General features: G+C 36.1%; 1 protein-coding gene across 3 annotated transcripts in view; it reads left to right on the top strand.

Annotated features, from left to right (window-relative positions):
* The window catches only part of LOC125225606 (septin-7), a 108,552-nt gene that overhangs the window by 2,272 nt on the left and 86,122 nt on the right, over positions 1 to 20,158 (top strand). Inside the window, exons 1-2 of one of the 3 annotated variants that reach the window (XM_048129392.1) lie at positions 2,597 to 2,642; positions 8,864 to 8,865. In XM_048129392.1, the coding sequence (XP_047985349.1) occupies positions 2,612 to 2,642; positions 8,864 to 8,865 (33 nt within the window). In that variant the 5' untranslated portion in view covers positions 2,597 to 2,611. Of the gene's footprint in view, positions 1 to 2,596; positions 2,643 to 8,863; positions 8,866 to 9,781; positions 10,023 to 20,158 lie in introns of those variants that run through there. The other 2 variants (XM_048129393.1, XM_048129391.1) reach the window with 2 other exon arrangements.

Consider the following 20,158-nt stretch of genomic DNA (forward strand, 5'->3'; position numbering starts at 1 on the left):
CGATATACATAATATACAAATACTTATATACATAGAAAACATCCATGACTCAGGAACAAATATCTGTGCCATCACACAAATACACATCACATAAATACAATTTCAAACATTTTCAAGCAAACCATAGCTAGTGGCGGCGGCGGATTAGAACGGTCTTCTAACTCGCCGCTGGTACAGTCAGCCAAAAAAGTGGTTTAACACTTTTCGACCTTATGTGTTTAAAATAGAGTCTAAAAGTGGTCAACCACTTTCTAGGCTGACCGTACCTAGCAGCGTGTCGCGGCCCGTCACCCGCAGCGTGTTAGGATGAATGATGCGTCTGTAGCCAACACGCAGTTAGCTATTAGCTAACTGCGTGTTGGCTACAGACGTATGTTAATCGTCAATTTGTCTTTTTTCCGTTCAGTGATAGAGAGACGAGACTTCGATGGTATTAGCTAGGTTCGCGTAACCCCCTACAACCCTATTGCATCCTCGTTTTTGCCAACTTGTAACTAAAACAAAACAAAAGTAAATAAGTACTGCAGAACCCTACCTCTCACCTTTGTGGCATTGTTCCGTGCTTGGAGCGTGACCTCATCCCGGTGCGCCACGGCGTGACCTTCTGTAATCGACACCCCTTCTCATGGTTGCGTGCCCCTTGTCAACGCTGAAAAAACAGTGATGACAGCTGTTAGAAAGTTAGATGCATGTTTACTTGTTTCTTAGGGTGGCTACGGGAATGTTGCTGTGTCATTTTGTATAAGATGCTGCAATAATACGAAGAGTCAGGAGTTGACTTTGAATTGACCCTTATTTACATAATGTCGCTAAGACCACGAGGCAACCTAATAGGCCAGCTTAATGTATATAAGGGAACATCACTAACATTCAATTGTTTAATTGCTCTGACTGTCTGTAAAATTTTGGCATTAAGAAATATTTTTCGCGATCTATCCAAAATAAAACTCTTATAGGATTGTAAAAACTGAAAACTTTAATTCTGACACATAGCTGAACTCATAAATAGGTAATTCTAGTTGTTATTTCGACATTCAAACATGCATCGATGCAGGAAAATCTAATATGTGTTTTTCGGACAGTTCTATTATCTATTTCTATTAGTTTCCCTGTTTGACCTATTTCCAACTTAACGATTCAGTTTCAATAATTAACTTTAAACTACCGATGGTTATTTTATTAGTTTACATTTGTCAGGTTGTTATATTCATAGCAATAAAATGTACTCATGTATATGATGTTATATTTTCAACTTGCTACATTTTATCGTCACAGTGTTGGAGAATTGGAGATGGTATTGGGACAAAGCTCTCATTAAAGTAATTGATCGTTTAAGATTGCAAAGACCTTATTCCAAAGATGCGCCCACTGATATATTCAGATTGCATTTGGATCGTATTGTTCCTGCGTCCCGTTTTCGCTTCACAGGCAGGCACTATTGTGTGAGCGGGATGTTTTTTACTAGGTATATTTTATTGGTAGTTGTATTGAAATTGATGTACATTTTATTAAAGCACCACACGAAGCCAGTGGCAGCGGAGTCTAGGTATTCAATGTGTATTCATGATACGGTCTAACCTTGTTTATTGCGTCGCAAATTAAAATGTACTTACTTACGTTTATTTATTGCAAATCTGTCTCCATTAAATCTATTCCTAAGTATAGTTCTAGTAGGTACTATCATACCGATCCAAGATTTAAAAAGTCTTAGACGTTGAATGCAGCATATGGTACTTCTAATCTTCGAAAAGTTGTCAGTTTTAGAAAAAAGTGCTTTCAGCTAATCCAAGTGGTAGTTAAGTCAATCGATAAATAATGACATGTGAAATTATGGAGTAGGTAAATTAGTCACCTAAAATAGTTTAGGAGTTAGATTAGGAGTGATATGTATGGGCATAGGTTATTTGATAGTGGTACCTAGAGTCGAGTTAACAAAAATATTTACAAGTTAATAAGGTTCTAAATAAAATATATATTTGTCACCACTCACTGCCTTTATCCATTTCGTCCTTTTTATGGTGGCCGAATAAGGGTACCGACCGACAGCATCATGTATTCAAATAGGAACCTTAGTGTCTAGAAGTAAATTCGATATATGTAAGTATATCTCATTCTCCTACACGTTATTTATCTCGACATCCATTTACTTACGCTAATCAGCGTAAAACCTGAAACCATCTCTGGTTACTCGGCAGCGTCCGAGATGGCTGACCTTAAGCGACGGCCACTCCGTCGGAATCTGCGGAGTTGCGAATTCTCAGCATGCACCATTCCCACAAATAGCATTGTTGTGCCGTGCGTGGCGTTTACTTACGTTGCACCTCGTTCGCGGCTCAGTCGCGTACGCGCGTCGGCTCTCTCCGTAGAGATCAACAGATCGCGCCAGGTTCAACAGTCTAAACCTACCCTAACAATCTAACTCGGCCATAGTCAATATTTGTGAGTGACGACATGTTTATTGACCGATACACTGATCGCCTCTAAACATGCTCAACTGTGGCACTTGTGTTTTGATTTCAACGGCTGTGCTCTGACGTTTCGTTTGTTTATGGATATTATGTGTCTTTAGTTCTTTGATCTGAGCTTTACGCGGGCACCATAAACGGATATAATGGAGGCTATGGATACCTCTTCTCTTACATGTAAGGTTTATTATGTTTATATCGTCTTTATAGTTTTGCTTAGATTAAATTAAGAAATACCTATTTAGTTCATAACAATCGTAGACCTAATATACCTAGAGATTAAGATCTATTAACATATTTTTATTTTTATTTATGTTTGATTTGGTTGTCTTACATTGTTCAGTGAACAACGTTGAGCTAATATTATTAAATTTCAGATTGACTTCTAAAGTTAACACTTTCAGTGTCAACATCCTTCAATAAAATCATCATCACTGAATTCAATAAAATCATCATCACTGAATTTATTCATGAATGGTATTGATTTAACATTTGAGTTATGGACAGCGAAAGTGTTGAAAGACCCAATCGGGTTGTTGTTTTATTCGCCACCGCAACTCCCAACCGTCTTCAATTTTTTTTGATTCTGCTTCATAAAATTATCACCTTTACTTTAAGTCTTAAGATCTATTAAAGTTAAGGTACAGCGAGGCAAATTTCGACGGGGGAGGGGGGCATTGTAACTGATCCATTTTTTAACCGACTTCAAAAAAGGAGGAGGTTCTCAATTCGACTGAATGTTTTTTTTTTTTTTGTATGTATGTTCCTCGATATCTCCGAGAATTGTGGACCGATTTTCAAAATTTTTTTTTTGATCGAACGGGTATAACCCCGAGATGGTCCCATTGGCACCAAGTCAGGGTCTGATGATGGGATCCTGGAGAAATCGAGGGAACTCTTCAAATGTTATAGGCACATGTAATGTTTTTAGTGTATTTTTCAAAGGTAAACCAGTATTTACGCCTGATGGTAATAATTTTATGTGGCTGAGATGATGATGGAAGGTCAACAATGGTTAGGAGTTAAAGGATAATTCTTTCACTAGTGTACATGTATTCGGACTGATACATATAATATCAATAGGAACCACTAAAAATCAACAAATAAATAAACTTTTTTAACAAAAAATAAAACCGCCTTCAAAAATAAGCGCGTTACAAAACACGGAGAAACTAAAAAGCAAAAAATAATAAACCTTTGAATTCAGATTTCTTATCGTATTGCAATAATCTAAACATCCAAATTATAAACAAATCAATTATTTTTGGAGTCGGTGCCAGCCTGCGTATGGTTGGGTGGGGCAAACAGGCAATATCAAGGCGACGAACAGGTCTGGTACCGACTGCAAAAATAATTGATTTGTTTATAATTTGGATGTTTAGATTATTGCAATACGATAAGAAATCTGAATTCAAAGGTTTATTATTTTTTGCTTTTTAGTTTCTCCGTGTTTTGTAACGCGCTTATTTTTGAAGGCGGTTTTATTTTTTGTTAAAAAAGTTTATTCCATTATTACACTATGATCATCCACTGAACTGTTCTACATGTATCTACTGAACTCGCCTACCATATATAACCGGTGGACACCATATTTAATACCTAATGCAAACATTGTAAAACATGGAAATAATAAAAAAACCGGCCAAGAGCTTGTCGGGCCACGCTCAGTGTAGGGTTCCGTAGTTTTCCGTATTTTTCTCAAAAACTACTAAACCTATCAAGTTGAAAAAAAATTTCCTAAAAAGTCTTTATAAAGTTCTACTTTTGTGATTTTTTTCATATTTTTTAAACATATGGCTCAAAAGTTAGACGGGGGGAACACACTTTTTTTTCTTTTAGTAGCGATTTTTTCCGAAAATATGAATATTATCAAAAAACGATTTGAGTAAACCCATATTCATTTTTAAATACCTATCCAACAATATATCACACGTTGGGGTTGGAATGAAAAAAAAAATCAGTCCCCACTTTACATGTAGGGGGTACCCTAACAAAACATTTTTGATTGATATACATATTGGTACCAAATTTCAGCTTTCTAGTGCTAACGGCAGCGTAGCCAGATCTACGGAAAAGTCTGTAGATCTACGGATTTCGGGGCTTCAACACAGACCTACGGATTTTTTTGAAATTTCTACGGAATTCCAATAAACACAATTTTTTACTAAATTATACTAATATACATGTAAGCAATAAAGATATTGTGAGTTATTGCTAATAACGAAACGTGATTCCCGTCTGTCACACTTCAGACTCAATTCGGACTATAGCGACTATTTATACTTTTGCGTTTCGTTACACGCCGCTCACGCTGTACAAGATCTAACTTTCTAAGGCTACACTAATGTAGTAAAAGGGAACGGAATTGAAGCGTACCAATACCTTTGGTAGGTACGCACTGTAATAATATGGCGAAAAAGTAGAAGTGCTACATACACTTCTACTTTTCATTACTCATTATTTATGCTTCAATATAGTCTGTCAAACAGAGGTGTGTCACAGTAAAAAGGCGCGAAATTTTAATTCTTCGTGTCTTTTAATAAAATTATCCTATTTTTTTTAATTTTCCGCTTTTTCATGAGACGGAATCGGCCATAAAAACTTAAAAGAAAAGTCTGTAGAACTACGGATTTTTTAAATTGCAATCTACGGAATTCTACGGATATTTTGGCCGCAGCCTACAGATTTACAGAATTATAATCTGGCAACACTGGCTAACGGTCACTGAGATTATCCGCGGACGGACGGACAGACAGACATGGCGAAACTATAAGGGTTCCTAGTTGTTGACTACGGAACCCTAAAATAAAAATGTATCAGTTACATTTGCCAGTCGAAATTTGCCCCGCTGTACCTTACCTATTTGATATTAACCTTTGTACTGTGTTTAGTATTTACAGTGTCGCAGTGCTTATGAAAAATACTAAGTCAGTCGTTTATTGACCTCGCTGATTTTGTAACTATGACTTTCGTTCCTCTAACTTATTATGTCGATTTCGATGTAGCAGTATTTTCTAGACGAAAATCTTAATGCACTTTATAAACTGAAATACCATACAAAACAAAAACAAAAAGCGATCAAATATTTCTTGTATCACTCACTATTTCAGTTTATAATTTACTAGCTTTTGCCCGCGACTTCGCCCTCGTTAAATTCGAAAATTTCGGAATGCTCCATACAAACTTTGACCCCCATTTTATAAGGATAAGGGGGGGGGGGGTGTAGAAAGAGACAAAAAGTAGGCTATGTCACTCTCCATCCCTTCAACTATTTCTCCTTAAAAATCATGTCAATTCGTCGCACAGTTTTGGCGTGAAAGACGGACAAAAAAACAGAAACACACTTTCCTATTCATAATATGTATTAGCACGCCTAACGAAGACATTTAACTGTCCTGTCGGCGGAAATAATTCGTGTATAGGCGAATTTTGGCATAGTTGTAGGGATTGGTGTTCTAATCCACATACTCAAAGTACTGATGGGTAGGGGAGGAGCTAACGGGTGGAGGAGGGTGTAAAGGTCCCTTTTTTTAGTTTTTCGCGAATAACTCTTAAACTGTGGCACATAGCAAAAAATGTTCTGAAACACAAGTAATCTTCATAAAATTCTCTACAAAAAAGTCTTATACACTTTTTATCTGGGACCAATCGTTCATGAGATATGGAAGGGAAAAGATGGACAATAAAGGAATAAACTCGTTTATGAACAATACGTTTATTCTTATAGAGACGCGGTAGCGTGTCAAGCCAGGTTCAAGTAACAAAAGTAGCAAGCAGCACCGTGTGTAATATTACACGAACCGTTTGGAGCCACATTTGACCCCCTTCTAACTCAAAAACTATTTCACATAAACGTGTTATAATGCAACGTAAAAAGAAACCAACGCGCGTAGCAAAAGTATGAGCTATAAGCGCTCCTCAATAAGTCCGGTACTAGCAGCCCGCCTTAGTGCGTTTTCACATTATCCGATCCGATATCGAATGTCGGAAGGATTTCAAAGGCAAAAATCTAAGACGGCGCCTTAAATGAACGGGATATCGGTCCTACTTCCGATACTGGATCGGATAATGTAAAAACGCACTTACCCCGCGCGCGCGCGCAGCCCGTTTGGTCCTGGTTTCTCTGACCACCCGCCGCCGCGCCGGCGGCCGGCAACCGACGCGGGTAGGCGACCGACGACGTTCGAATATATTGTTCGGAAATGTTTGAGGGTAGTTTCTCTGAAACGTCGCCGGCGGGTAGGTCGACGGGCGAAGGTCACACGCCGCACGCGACGGTCTGTATTCGATTTGTAGAATACTTAGCAACGGACGGCGGGTGGCGTCTTGATATGGAAAATGAAATGATTTCACTAAAGATAATGATGAATTGTACTTTTGTGAAGTGTTTTCGACATAATCGAATATACGATGTAAATTTTTTTTACTGCACTGCAAGTGCTTAAGCACCAAGTTAAAAAATTGCACTTTCTTTTTGCCGGTTTTATACAAATATCGTTTGACTGTCTCTTTTTTTGGATAATATCAGTAGGTACTTACTTACCTACCTATTTCATGAACATCTTCTTCTTCTAAGAATGTAAGTATTTTTGTATTCATTTTGCTCAGAGCACAACACAACAGTTCAAAAAGCAGTCTACCAGAGCTTCTGAGTTCCGTCGCCGGCGACGGGTGACCGAGGGTCAGAAAACCCACGCACCCGCGACCGACGGCGTGTGGCACAGCGTGCGGCGCACATCCAGACGCCGCCGGTCGCGTGTGACGGGCCAGAGAAACCAGGGCCTTATAAAGGGCTGCGCGCGCGGGGGATAAGTGCGTTTTCACATTATCCGATCCGATATCGGAAGTAGGACCGATATCCCGTACATTTAAGGCGCCGTCTTGGATTTTTGCCTTTGAAATCCTTCCGACATCCGATATCGGATCGGATAATGTGAAAACACACTAAGGCGGGCTGCTAGTACCGGGCTTATTGAGGAGCGCTTATAGCTCATACTTTTACTACGCGCGTTGGTTTCTTTTTACGTTGCATTATAACACGGTTATGTGAAATAGTTTTTGAGTTAGAAGGGGGTCAAATGTGGCTCCAAACGGTTCGTGTAATATTACACACGGTGCTGCTTGCTACTTTTGTTACTTGAACCTGGCTTGACACGCTACCGCGTCTCTATAAGAATAAACGTATTGTTCATAAACAAATAAGTTTATTCCTTTATTGTCCATCTTTTCCCTTCCATATCTCATGAACGATTGGTCCCAGATAAAAAGTGTATAAGACTTTTTTGTAGAGAATTTTATGAAGATTACTTGTGTTTCAGAACATTTTTTGCTATGTGCCACAGTTTAAGAGTTATTCGCGAAAAACTAAAAAAAGGGACCTTTACACCCCCCTCCACCCGTTAGCTCCTCCCCTACCCATCAGTACTTTGAGTATGTGGATTAGAACACCATTCCCTACAACTATGCCAAAATACGCCTATACACGAATTATTTCCCGCGAGATAGGCTTCATTGAGTGTGCTATATTATATAGTAGGTAAGTAAGTATGTATAGTAGTGTGACTACTCTAGAAAACAAATCAAAAATAGTCAATAAGGTTAGAAAGGACAGAAAGTAGGCTATGTCACTCACCATCCCTTCAACTATTTCTGCTTAAAGAATCATGTCAATTCGTCGCACAGTTTTGGCGTGAAAGACGGACAAACAAACAGAAACACACACTTTTCTATTCATAAAATGTATTAGTAAGTAAGTAAGTATATATAGTAGTGTGACCACTCTAGAAAACAAATCAAAAATAGTCAATAAAATAATTTGATTTGTTCCCTAGTTAGACTTAATGCACTTTCTTTCAATACTCTTACTCGTATAGTGACGGAAGTTTCTTATAAATGTAACTAAAATCTTTCCAAATAATTTAGGGAATACGTACACCGTAAAGAGAAAACGTAAACAAATTCTAATCTCTCAATCTCTGAGTCTGTTTTGCTTTGACACATTAGGGTTCAAATACGGGTTAACTTCTAACCAAAGCCGGCAATTGTTTAGCCTCTCGTCAATTGTTTATATTTTCGTCAGTTTATAGAAAAATAAAACAATTGCGATTGAAACAATAGCGGCATACAGATGCCCTGACATTGGTGTCATTTCTAGTAGTATTCGCACTAGAAGACAACGATTCCTCACTTCCCATTCTAGTTTTTTAAATAGTTTTTTTTAATGAATTTACATGGATGTTAAGGATTTATTAGATTCAGATTCTGAAGACATAGATATATGTTGTTGTATACGTAAGGTTTTATATGGTATTGTTTTTTGAAGTTTATTATATAGAACAGCAAATAATGTTTTAATTTTATTGTTTCATGTGCTGGATTTTCATCGACTACATATTTAGCGGTAAGTACCTTTATTCATAATACATTAGAATATTAAATAATTTCCTTCCAATGGAAAAACACTCGAGTTAAAAAAGCGCACATCGGTATGTCCAATATTTACTACAACAAGTTATGAGTTAAGATAATGAAAGTCTTAAAGTCTAAGTAAGTCTTAGTCTAGTGTATTAGTTTGGTAAATATTGAAATTATTGAAGTGGTGCCGAAAAGAAAGTTTTTACACACATATTATTATGCCCCGAAGATACATAAACAAACTTAAAGTCGGCTTTACATTCGGAATGCGTTGACAATATGAAGTGAAGCATATTTTATCACTAGAAATTATTGGGTCATACGAACCGTTTGTCCAAGCGGCACGTATGTTGGGTGTCATTTGAATTACGAACAGGAATTCGCGACCGCTATTCGGCCCTCGGGCGCCGAGGTTGGCCCAGCAGGCGTGTGACACCGATATCGCACGTCCCTATGGTCATCCATCCTCGGCCGCTCGCCAATCGCTGCTCATACTCAATACTCATACGGTGACGATTGCACTCCACGCGTTTATTTTAGCATCGTATGAATCAGTTCGCATTTTTTAAAATCCACTCGCTAGTTTAGACGCCATTTTGTAATTAGTTCATTGCACCAGGTTTACGCGAGTTCCTTGGAAGCACTATATTTGCCTTCGGATTCCTTTTCATTCCATTGAACCAGTGTGTGACTATTTTTGCGTCCAGTTGATGGTAACATTCTTGGTGCTTTTGTTTCGATAGTGCGCGGCTTCGATTTCTGCATTTCCAGTTCGATAAGAATGTTTGTATGCGGAATACCGTAAAAGTTTATCACGGGCACCAAAACTGTAACGTTATTTGTAATCGGTTGATTCACCCACTGACTTCAGTCGGCGCTCCTCCGGATGTGTGATTTGTCGACATAAAATGAGCTATCGGGCTTGCCAGTGCGAACACCAGTAATTATTGGAACATGTTTCCTCCTTAAACGCCACCGGTGTGGTAACAATTAATACTTAGTGACGTGTGGATACTAACAGTTCAGTGAGAGTGTTTACCAGTTAAAACTATGGCCTCTATTTCGGAATCCCCATTGAATAGACCCAGAAACAGACCTGTCTTGTCTCGTTACAAGCCAAATTCTATTTCTCCTGCAGAGCAGGTAAGTTATTGCGTATTAAAATATTAAGAAAATTAATTCGACGCTTAAATGGATAAAAAAAACATACCCTAAAAATTAAGTAAAATAAATACAAATCCATTATTCCATTTGGCCTGATTTTATGCTAGCTTAGCTAGTAGAAATCTTAGTCGTTCGTCATACTCGTACAAGGTTCATCCATTAGAAACTTGTGGCCATCCTTCCTTTGTGTTACTAGACGAGTGTGTAAACTAATATGTGCTGGAAAGTAATGTATTGTTAGTTTGTTTTGCGTGTCTACTGTGTTTGTTACCAGCAAGTCTGTAATTAACCCATAAATTATTACCTTCCGACAACCGTTACTTTGTCCATGAAGTTTAGGGCTTTGTAATTTATACACCTATGTCTCATATTGATATTGAAGTGAAATTTATAATTAATTAAACTAATAACATTATAATTATTGTCCATATGAGGTTTATGTTGAATGAAACACAGATAACTGTACCTTTTAACTACTGTAAACTAAATAATGTGACAGACAGAATTGCACCGTAAGGGTTCTTTTTGTACTTTTTTGATAGGGAACCCTAAAAAACAAGTAAAAAAATGTGATGAATTCAAACTTTCAGAAATTAATTTGTATTTAACAACTGTAGAGGCCTAGTAGGAAAATATTCAAAACAAAATAAAAACTTTTCTATTTGTCAATGAAGTTGGTGAAAGTATCGTGGTCAAAAACTTGAATGTAACAAGAGCATTTATCTATACTAATATTATAAATGGGAAAGTGTGTGTGTCTGTTTGTTTGTCTGACCTTCACGGCAAAACGGAGCGAGGAATTGTCGTGATTTTTTAAGTGGAGATAGTTTAAGGGTTGAAAAGTGACATAAGGCTACTCTTTGTCTCTTTCTAACGTGAGCGAAGCCAGAAAAAAAGGCAAAAGCTAGTTCGTAATATTTTTGATAGGCTACTCGTATTATAGATAAAAGGATTAGGTAACCTATATGTATGTAATTTTCCGTGCGAGAATATATCCAACTAGGTTTATGTGTTTACATAAATTCCTGCGCATATTTAGCTACGTTTACTTGTGGAAGGATAAATGTGGGTTGGCAATTTTTTCTTCTAACTCAATTATCCATATCTTCCGATATATATCTACAGTTACCTATTACAACGTTGTAAGTCAAAATCATACTAGCTACAAGTCACATTACAACCAAGTACCTAGATATATTCTTACCAGATAGCATGGTGTACGCTTGTGCGTCTAGCTAGATAATATCTAGATTCTAGAAAGAGACCCACAGTGTATTGCTTGGGAGGTACCAGTAGGAATTCATAACCTAGTTATGGTGTTCGTAATTAATTGTTCATTATCGTTGTAGATGTTTACTAGTATTAGAGTTTGATGAAGGTGACACCATTTTATGAAGGCGTTAGAAAAAGTATAAAGGGTATTCTATTGTAAGAGCAACAGCCAGTCTCGATCTCGCTTGGAACTCAGATACCTATCGTAAAAATCATAATACTGTGCGTATTTTTTGAAATAAAACTTTTATTAGGTATTTGTAAATTCTCGTAGGAGTGCATTGATTAATATTGATTACCTTGAGACCTCAAGTCATCCATCACACCCGTTGTAGGTTTTCCATTCATTTGAGCGGCATCATTTTACACCGCCCATAAGTCCGTAGATACAATAAGTATCTGTTGCAAGTGGGATGTGTTCATTATCGGGTGTTGCAACGTTGCAATGAGTTGGTTGCGAAATTAGCGTGCATCCTAAATAATATTCATTATTCTTTCTATCTAAAATCTAAATTAATTGTTTTCAGCTAACTATTTCTGACCTTCCAACCTAGAGAGGAAACTTGATAGATTTCATTGGGTTTATCCCGGTTTACTCAGGATGTTTTCCTTCACTGAAAACAATAACATACCTAGTAAATATCGAACGCTTCACGGAATCTAGCATATTTTTCTAATTCTGACTTTGATGGCGTCAAAAAACATCGAACTTGTTAATAAATTCGTTTTTTTGTTTTGCGTATAACAGAAGCGACTGCTAAAGGGTTAAAAAGTAAATTCATATAATGCTTAGACGAATTGGGGCTGCATAAAGTCGGAGTAGGCTGGTTCAAAGCCGGACTTCAGCGACCTATTTTAACTTGGGCCAGTGTTCGCTTTGTTATCTTTACTGTTGTGTATGTTTCCGTTTGTTTAAGAAACATTGGCTGTTGGTCTGATCGCACGTGCCTCTTTGGCTAAACTATGCCTCGAGCTGACTAATTGTGCATTCAGGCTAAGTGATAAATCACGTTTTAATTGTACGTAACCCGCGGCTGTTCTAAGCTCTTAGTTTAGATTGAGCTTGTACTTCGTAAGTTCGGCTTTAGTCAAATATAAAAATTTACAATATTTTGTTGGTTTATGAAGTACCTACTCATTCACCACTTATATTGAGGCTTAGATTAGATTTCACTTAATAGATTTCAATAAATCGGTCAAGTGTTTTTACCTATACGTCACGCCAGCTCGTAAAGTAGAAATACGCTTTTTCCCCTCACGCCAGCTCGTAAAAAGTAGTGGGTAAAGTAATTTGAAACTGCTTTAAAATTGATAAAAGTAGGTTACTCACGCGCGCAAACGCTTTTATTTAGTTCATATAAACTCGCTTCGCTCGTGGTTCAACTAAAGAAAAAAACTACATCTTTGCCCCCTTGCTATTATTTACTTAACAAAAAAAATTTAGAAATATGTGAGTGTGTTTAGTAAAACGTCCCGCTTTGTCGGTTACCATTAAAGGCGAGATTTACTTGTATCTACATACATACATACATACATACAATCACGCCTGTATCCCATAAAGGGGTAGGCAGAGCACATGAAACTACTAAAGCTTCAGTGCCACTCTTGGCAAATAAATGGTTGAAAGAAAACGAAACTGTGACATTGCAGTGACAGGTTGCCAGCCTACTTACTTTGGTTGCGTGGTTACTTGTATCTGTATACGAATAAACTGACAAAGCGGCTTTATAGCAATCGACAAAGTGGGACGTTTTCCCGTGCACGCTCACATATGTAAATGTCTGCCTTTAATCGCGTGTCTATTGGCGGATTTTTGAAATTGACGCTCTTGTCCAATCAACTCGAGAATTGTGGAAACTGCGATAATAGGGAATGTAGTAGGTACATTAAACACTAGTTTTCAATTCTATTAGTAGAATTTAAGTGCCCATTATTGGAAATAGGTAGTGTTGGTAAAAATCGAGCGCTCGTAATTCTACAATCGGCCCTCTGAGGCGTCCTTTTGGGTTCTAGGTATATTTGAACTATTTGAAGTACTTACTATTTTCGTCCTGTGCTTGTACACATGCGTACGTCGCTTAATGATTTACCTTATTAGTCATGACGCACGACCTCGGTAAGCATGTAACATCTACTTGGTCGAGTAATTACTAACCTATATAGAACTATCGTGTTAATGTCTTCACGTATTATTCACTTGACAACGTTTAATCTGTTTGCTTAAGTACACTCTGATACTGCATGAACAATTGTCTATCTCTATACTTACTAGCTAGGAATATGCATAACTTTTTGAATATTATTTAGATTTATTTAATTAAAGTATTCTACTATGAATTTCATGATTCTTCTAGGTTACTTGAATCTAAAGAAGGAGTCAACACGTTAAATTATAACCATTTTTAAACTTAAAACATAAATACATATTAATATAATCTTTCATATTCGTTTCAGAATCGTTTCACTAAATGAATATTAAATTAAATTTTAATATTAATATAGTGCTGTCGAACAAGTTAATTGGACTAACAATAAAATACTTGCATGTGCATTGGTGCATTTTCGTGAGTAGGTACTGAGTATGTTGTGTAAAAATGTTCATGTTATTTTTCCTTGACAAAATTAGCAAACGACTGACAGAAACGAATCAATATTCGCGTAGGTATTAGCAAAAAAATATATAACGTTGGTTTTAATTATTGAATTATACGTGTTTCCGGTATCACTCAAAACCTCAGACACCCCAACTGATTTTTATTTTTTTAAACTCATCTAGAGTATTCATCTTTTAATCTGATGGTTACTTTTTTTTAATTGAATTTTTAATTTTCTGTACAACTCTGCTTGACTTTTAGCTCTACACTCAATAAAATAATTGCTAACTACCATCATAAACCATTTAACTATTTATTTGTGTACGTTACTGCAACGACATAAGGTTTACCAATAGACAGCTAAGATGTCACCCTTTATAGGGCACCGGTCTCAAAAAAGACCACCCTGTATGACTATCTTTTTGTATTTTTTTCTTGTACAGAATTTTTAGTACTACAGGATGGCGATGAGGTTTGAACTCACGATTTTTTTGAGTCTTGCCCGTTAAAGGGTTAAAGCTTTGTCACATTAAACTTCAAATTGGACAGGTAATCGCAGTAAGCAAATTTAAACCCAATATTCAAAATGACAAGGTTGTAATTAGGTACAAGTTCAATTTGTTATGACTTATGATAAACATTAAGATGAAATTGACAAACAACAACGTCAAACTCGTAGCGGAAAAAATAATCGTCCAAGTAACCAGCCAGTATTAATACCCCCAAATATTGAAAAAGATAAACAACCTCTAGCAATGCGATATACACAATGTTGTATTACGAATACAATAGAATAGGCACATAAAAAATAACTAATAATACTAAATTTGTTTTTTATCATGCAGAAACGTCTGCGAGTACATAATTTTAAATTAAAGGAAAAATGGAAAAATTCACACCTCCGGCAGGACTCGAACCTCAAGGCCAGAGGTCGCAGGTTAAAAGTCCTTTGAATTTTCCATTTTTCCTTAATTTAAAATTATGTAATAATACTAATAATTTTAATAAAAATATTACCCCCATCAAGATATAGCTCAATCGATTCTACTATCGATTCTGAACAAACGGTTTTCAGGTTTTTAGTGTTAAGTGAAACACGGTGTAGAAATAGGTACATGTATGTCATGTATGTCACATATTTATTTCTCAAAAATGATAATGTTTTATGCTGAAACGTCATAATTCATATGGGTACTTATCTTACAAAACTTACAATTTTAAACAAGCGAATATTCTGTGCATTTGACATTGACATTGTAAGTAGCAATTTAATAAGAGATGGTCTCACTCAAATAAATACGTCCGTACAAATAAGGACCGTCTCTCATCAACGATTGTCCACACTGGGCAATAAATGCCATCAGTACAACATAAATTACTTAGTGAACGTTCGCTACATGCCGCTTGGCGTCATCATATGGTTCGATTTAGTTGTGCTGGATGCATAAACAGAAAAGTTCATAATTAAGACTGGCACTCGCAGTGTTCATAGGTGCGGTGGGTGTCTAACCTTCCAACTTGGCTACCTCGGCGGTCTAGTGGTAAAGACGTTAGCAGCGGAAGCGGAAGATCCAGGTTCGATTTCTGCCTCAGCCACTATTAGGGGACTTGAACGCTTTTTGTTCGGTGTATGATCATTGATATCCATTTCAGTTTATCAAGAAACCTTATTCTCGTTCTGCGGTTTCGATGTATTCATCGTTTAGAAACATTTGGGTGCATTTTCAATACTACTCTTATTTGATTAAAGTATAATTAAAATTACCCATCCAATATCTCTTAGGAAACGTCATCTGTATTTTATAATAATTGTACAACGACATAAAATCAGATTGACAGTGTTTAGTATTTACCTGTCTATGTACGAAATGAGCAACGACCTAGGCTTAAATTACTGAAATCGTTTGCTTACATTAATTAAACACATGCATACTTCGCAAAAGCGGATTTAATTAAACTTATCCACTTGCAAAATGCGAGCCAAATTAGTAAAAAATACCCTAAATCCGGCCTAAAAGTAAGGTTTAGATTATGAAATTACAAAAACGAATCTGATTTCTATTTCCGTACTTGATTACACATTTCCGAATTGTGTTTATGTTTCCTAAGATTTACTAGGCGTGTTCATGTTCAATTCAACATCTTTATAATATCGTTCAACGTGTTTAAAGTTCAACAAACTTTCTACGGTAATGATCCCATTTGGAGCTCCAAATGCATACATTCGGTATGATTCTATAGTGTACTGTTGGTGTTGGCAAACCAGTGAAATTTTAACCTTTTTAACTACATAAGTATGCTGATCATTTTAAATTTTAAATGTAATTTATTTAAATAAATTTATTCTCGTAATCTCGTTACACTAGTTATTTTAGATTAGCGAATTGTTGATTATTATCAACTAGCTTTTTGCCACGGCTTCGCTCGCGTTAAATTCGAAAATTGCGGAATGCTCCATAATACAAACGTCCACCCCTCATTTTAGGGAAGTGGGGGTTAGAAAGAGACAAAAAGTAGCCTATATCACTCTCCATACCTTCAACTATTTCCATTTAAAAAATCACGTCAATTCTACGCTCCATTTTGCCGTGAAAGGCGCACAAACAAACAGACACACACACTTTTCCATTTATAATATTAAAGTATAGATTTGTCACCGTGAAATAGGGACTTTAAATCCGTTATGGTCCAAGAGCTGGCAGGATTTTGGAGTAGGTCCTTGAGGCAACCTGGAAAGGTGCTCAGATGCTTCTCTGATCATAGCCAACATCAGGTCTGCAAGTCTGGCAGCTGGGGAGCGGGGCTTTATCGAGCTATGAATTTTTAAAGATTTAATTTTTTGAGGCCCAAAAAAGGTGTTTGAGGCAACCTGGAATTATTAAAAAGTGAAAATAGAGTTCCTCAGAAGTCGCATAGTATTTATGCCAGATCATTTGGCCGGGTCCTACACCGTGCCAGAACGGTACAAAGTGGTAAAAAAAAAAATTCCAAAAAAGGTTCTTGAGGCAGTCTGTCATTTTTACCAGTGAAAGATGAGGGTCTAAATAGCCATGGAAAAATAATGCCATGACATGAGGTGGGGTCCATACCCTGCCATTCGATCTTGAAAGTCAATTTTTTAGTTTTTCGTAAATAACTCGTAAACGGTGGCCCACAGCAAAAAAATATGTTAAACAGAAAATATCTACATAAAATATCCTACAAGAAAGGTTATGTACATTTTTTCGATAGGATCAATATATAAATGGATAATTTAGTAAGAAAGTTTTTTTAATCGATTACATGCTCCGTTTTTCGTCAATACCTCGTAAACGGTGGCCCACAGCAAAAAATTATGTTAAAAAGAAAATATCTACATAAAATTTCCTATAAGAAAGGTTATATAACTTTTTCGCTAGGATCAATTTTTTAGTTGGAATGTATTTTTAAATAGATATTTGGGCCGTTTTTTGTTGATAACTCAAAAACGGTGGCTCACAGCCAAAAATAATGTTAGACAGAATTAATCTACATAATATTTCCTACAAGAAAGGTTCTATACGTTTTTTCGCTAGAATCAATATTTTAGTTGAAAAGTATTTTTAAATACATTTCATGGGCAGTTTTTTGTTAATAACTCAAATCGGTGGCCCACAGCCAAAAATAATGTTATACAGAATTAATCTACATAATATTTCCCACAAGAAACGTTCTATAACATTTTTCGCTAGAATCAATATTTTAGTTGGAAAGTATTTTTAAATAGATTACATGGGCCGTTTTTTGTTCATAACTCGAAATCGGTGGCTCACAGCCAAAACTAATGTTACACAAAATTAATCTACATAATATTTCATACAAGAAGGGTTCTATAACATTTTTCGCTAGAATCAATATTTTAGTTGGAAATTATTTTTAAATAAATTTCATGGGCCGTTTTTTGTTAATAACTCGAAATCGGTGGCTCACAGCCAAAACTAATGTTACACAGAATTAATCTTCATAATATTTCCTACAAGAAAGGTTCTATAATATTTTTCGCTAGGATCAATATTTTAGTTGGGAAGTATTTTTAAATAGATTTCATGGGCCGTTTTTTGTAAATACCTCGTAAAAGGTGGCCTACAGCTAAATAAAATGTTCACGAGAAAAAAATCTACATAAGATTTCCTACAAGAAAGGTTCTAAGTATACGTTTTTCGCTAGAATCAATATTTTAGTTGGAAAGTATTTTAAAATGGGCCGCTTTTTGTTGATAACTCAAAAACGGTGGCTCACAGCAAAAAATAACGATATATAGAATTAATCGTCATAATATTTCCTACAAGAAAGGTTCTATAAGATTTTTCGCTAGGATCAATATTTTAGTTGGAAAATATTTTTAAATAGATTTCGTTAGCCGTTTTTTGTAAATACCTCGTAAACGGTGGCCCACAGCTAAATAAAATGTTCACGAGAATAAAATCTACATAAAATTTCCTTAAGAAAGGTTCTATACGTTTTTTCGCTAGGATCAATATTTTAGTTGGAAAGTACATATTTTGAAATAGATTACATGGGCCGCTTTTTGTTAATAACATCAAAAACGGTGCCCCATTACCAGAAATAATATTAAACAGAAATAATCTATATAATATTTGCTACAAGAAACGTTATGTAAGATTTTTCGTTAGGATCAATATTTTAGTAGGACAGTATTTTAAATAGATTACACGAGCCGTTTTTTGCAAATAACTCGAAAACGGTGGTCCACAGCTAAATCAATCTTCAACGGGAATAACAAACATAAAATTTGCTACAATAAAATTTTTGTACGTTTTTTCGCTAGGATCAATAATATTTAAATAGATTTATTTATTTATTTACACAAAGAAAATTACACAGTATGACAGTATACAAAACTAAAGCACCGTGAATTTTAAATAAACATTACAACAAGTAACACAAAATTAAATATTAAATAAACAGCAAAATCAAAACATGACGCTCGTATAGCCCGGTCTACTGCCACGAACCATATCTGTTTTTTTGATTACATGTTGGAAAAGATGGACTCGCACCACCAAGTAGATGCGATATACTTCGATTTCAAAAAGGCATTCGACTTGGTCGACAATGACGTACTACTGCAGAAATTTGCAGCACTCGGTTTCACCCCAAAGCTCTTGTCGTTTTTTGCTAATTACTTGAAAGATCGTAGCCAATACGTGCAAATGTCGAACTTCCGGTCTAGAGAATATTATACGCGTTCGGGAGTTAGCCAGGGGAGCAACTTAGGTCCGACACAGTTTCTTATTATGGTAAACGACCTTTGCAGTAGTATTGTTGGGGCGCATTTTCTCCTTTGCTTTGCTGACGATCTCAAGTTAATGCTGCCAATAGATAGAATAGAATAATTTATTGAAAAAACCTTATTGCTAATGTTACATTTATGCGTTTACTTATAGTACGTGCAGTGTTACGTGCGCCCGAACTAGGAAAATAATCCTGTATCTCGGGCAAAGAGATAATGTCCTAGTTTAAAACACAATTTAATGTAAACAAATTAAAATCATGAGAACATGTACATAAATAGGTATTAAAAATAAAATTAATTACACTTGGAAAACATGTGTTGCTGCGTCAGCGTTTATAACATCTAAAAAAATAGATCGATCGTGTATATTTTATATTTTTACATTGTTATTCAAATTCATAAATTGCAAGAACTGCATTTTAAAAGTATGTAACTTTACGGTTAGTAGGACAAATTTATTTTTTTGCTAAATAGACAAAGTATATCTACCTATTGATTATAAAGTTATACAAAACATGAAACGCTTGTGAAAAAGTTAAAAAATGATTGATCAGTAAAATGACAAAAACTGGCAATAACTACAATCAAAACTATTATTAATTCAAAGTTGGCAAAAAAATAATAATAATCAAAGTATCAGTAATTTAGTCTAATCTGTTCGTGTACTTAAATCTCACCATAATCAATTGAGTTTATGTATCGTCGTTCAGCCGTTTTCCTGACGGGACAGTCAGGGTCCCCAGTTTGATGGTTGCTTGGTTTTTTGAAGAGACTGCATGTGGCACATTTCGGGTCTTCTGCTTTATTGGGGCATTCCTTGTCCGAGTGGCCTAGATTACTGCAATGTCCACACGTCAGTTCTGGCTGTCTACATGTTTTCGCAGCGTGGCCATAGAAATGACACTTCAGACATCTGGTAAGGGTTGTAAAGTCTTTCACGAGACACGATGACCAGTTAATGAAAGCTCGGTTCT

Source organism: Leguminivora glycinivorella, chromosome 4 (genome assembly GCF_023078275.1).
Source record: "Leguminivora glycinivorella isolate SPB_JAAS2020 chromosome 4, LegGlyc_1.1, whole genome shotgun sequence".
Classification (NCBI taxonomy): domain Eukaryota; kingdom Metazoa; phylum Arthropoda; class Insecta; order Lepidoptera; family Tortricidae; genus Leguminivora; species Leguminivora glycinivorella.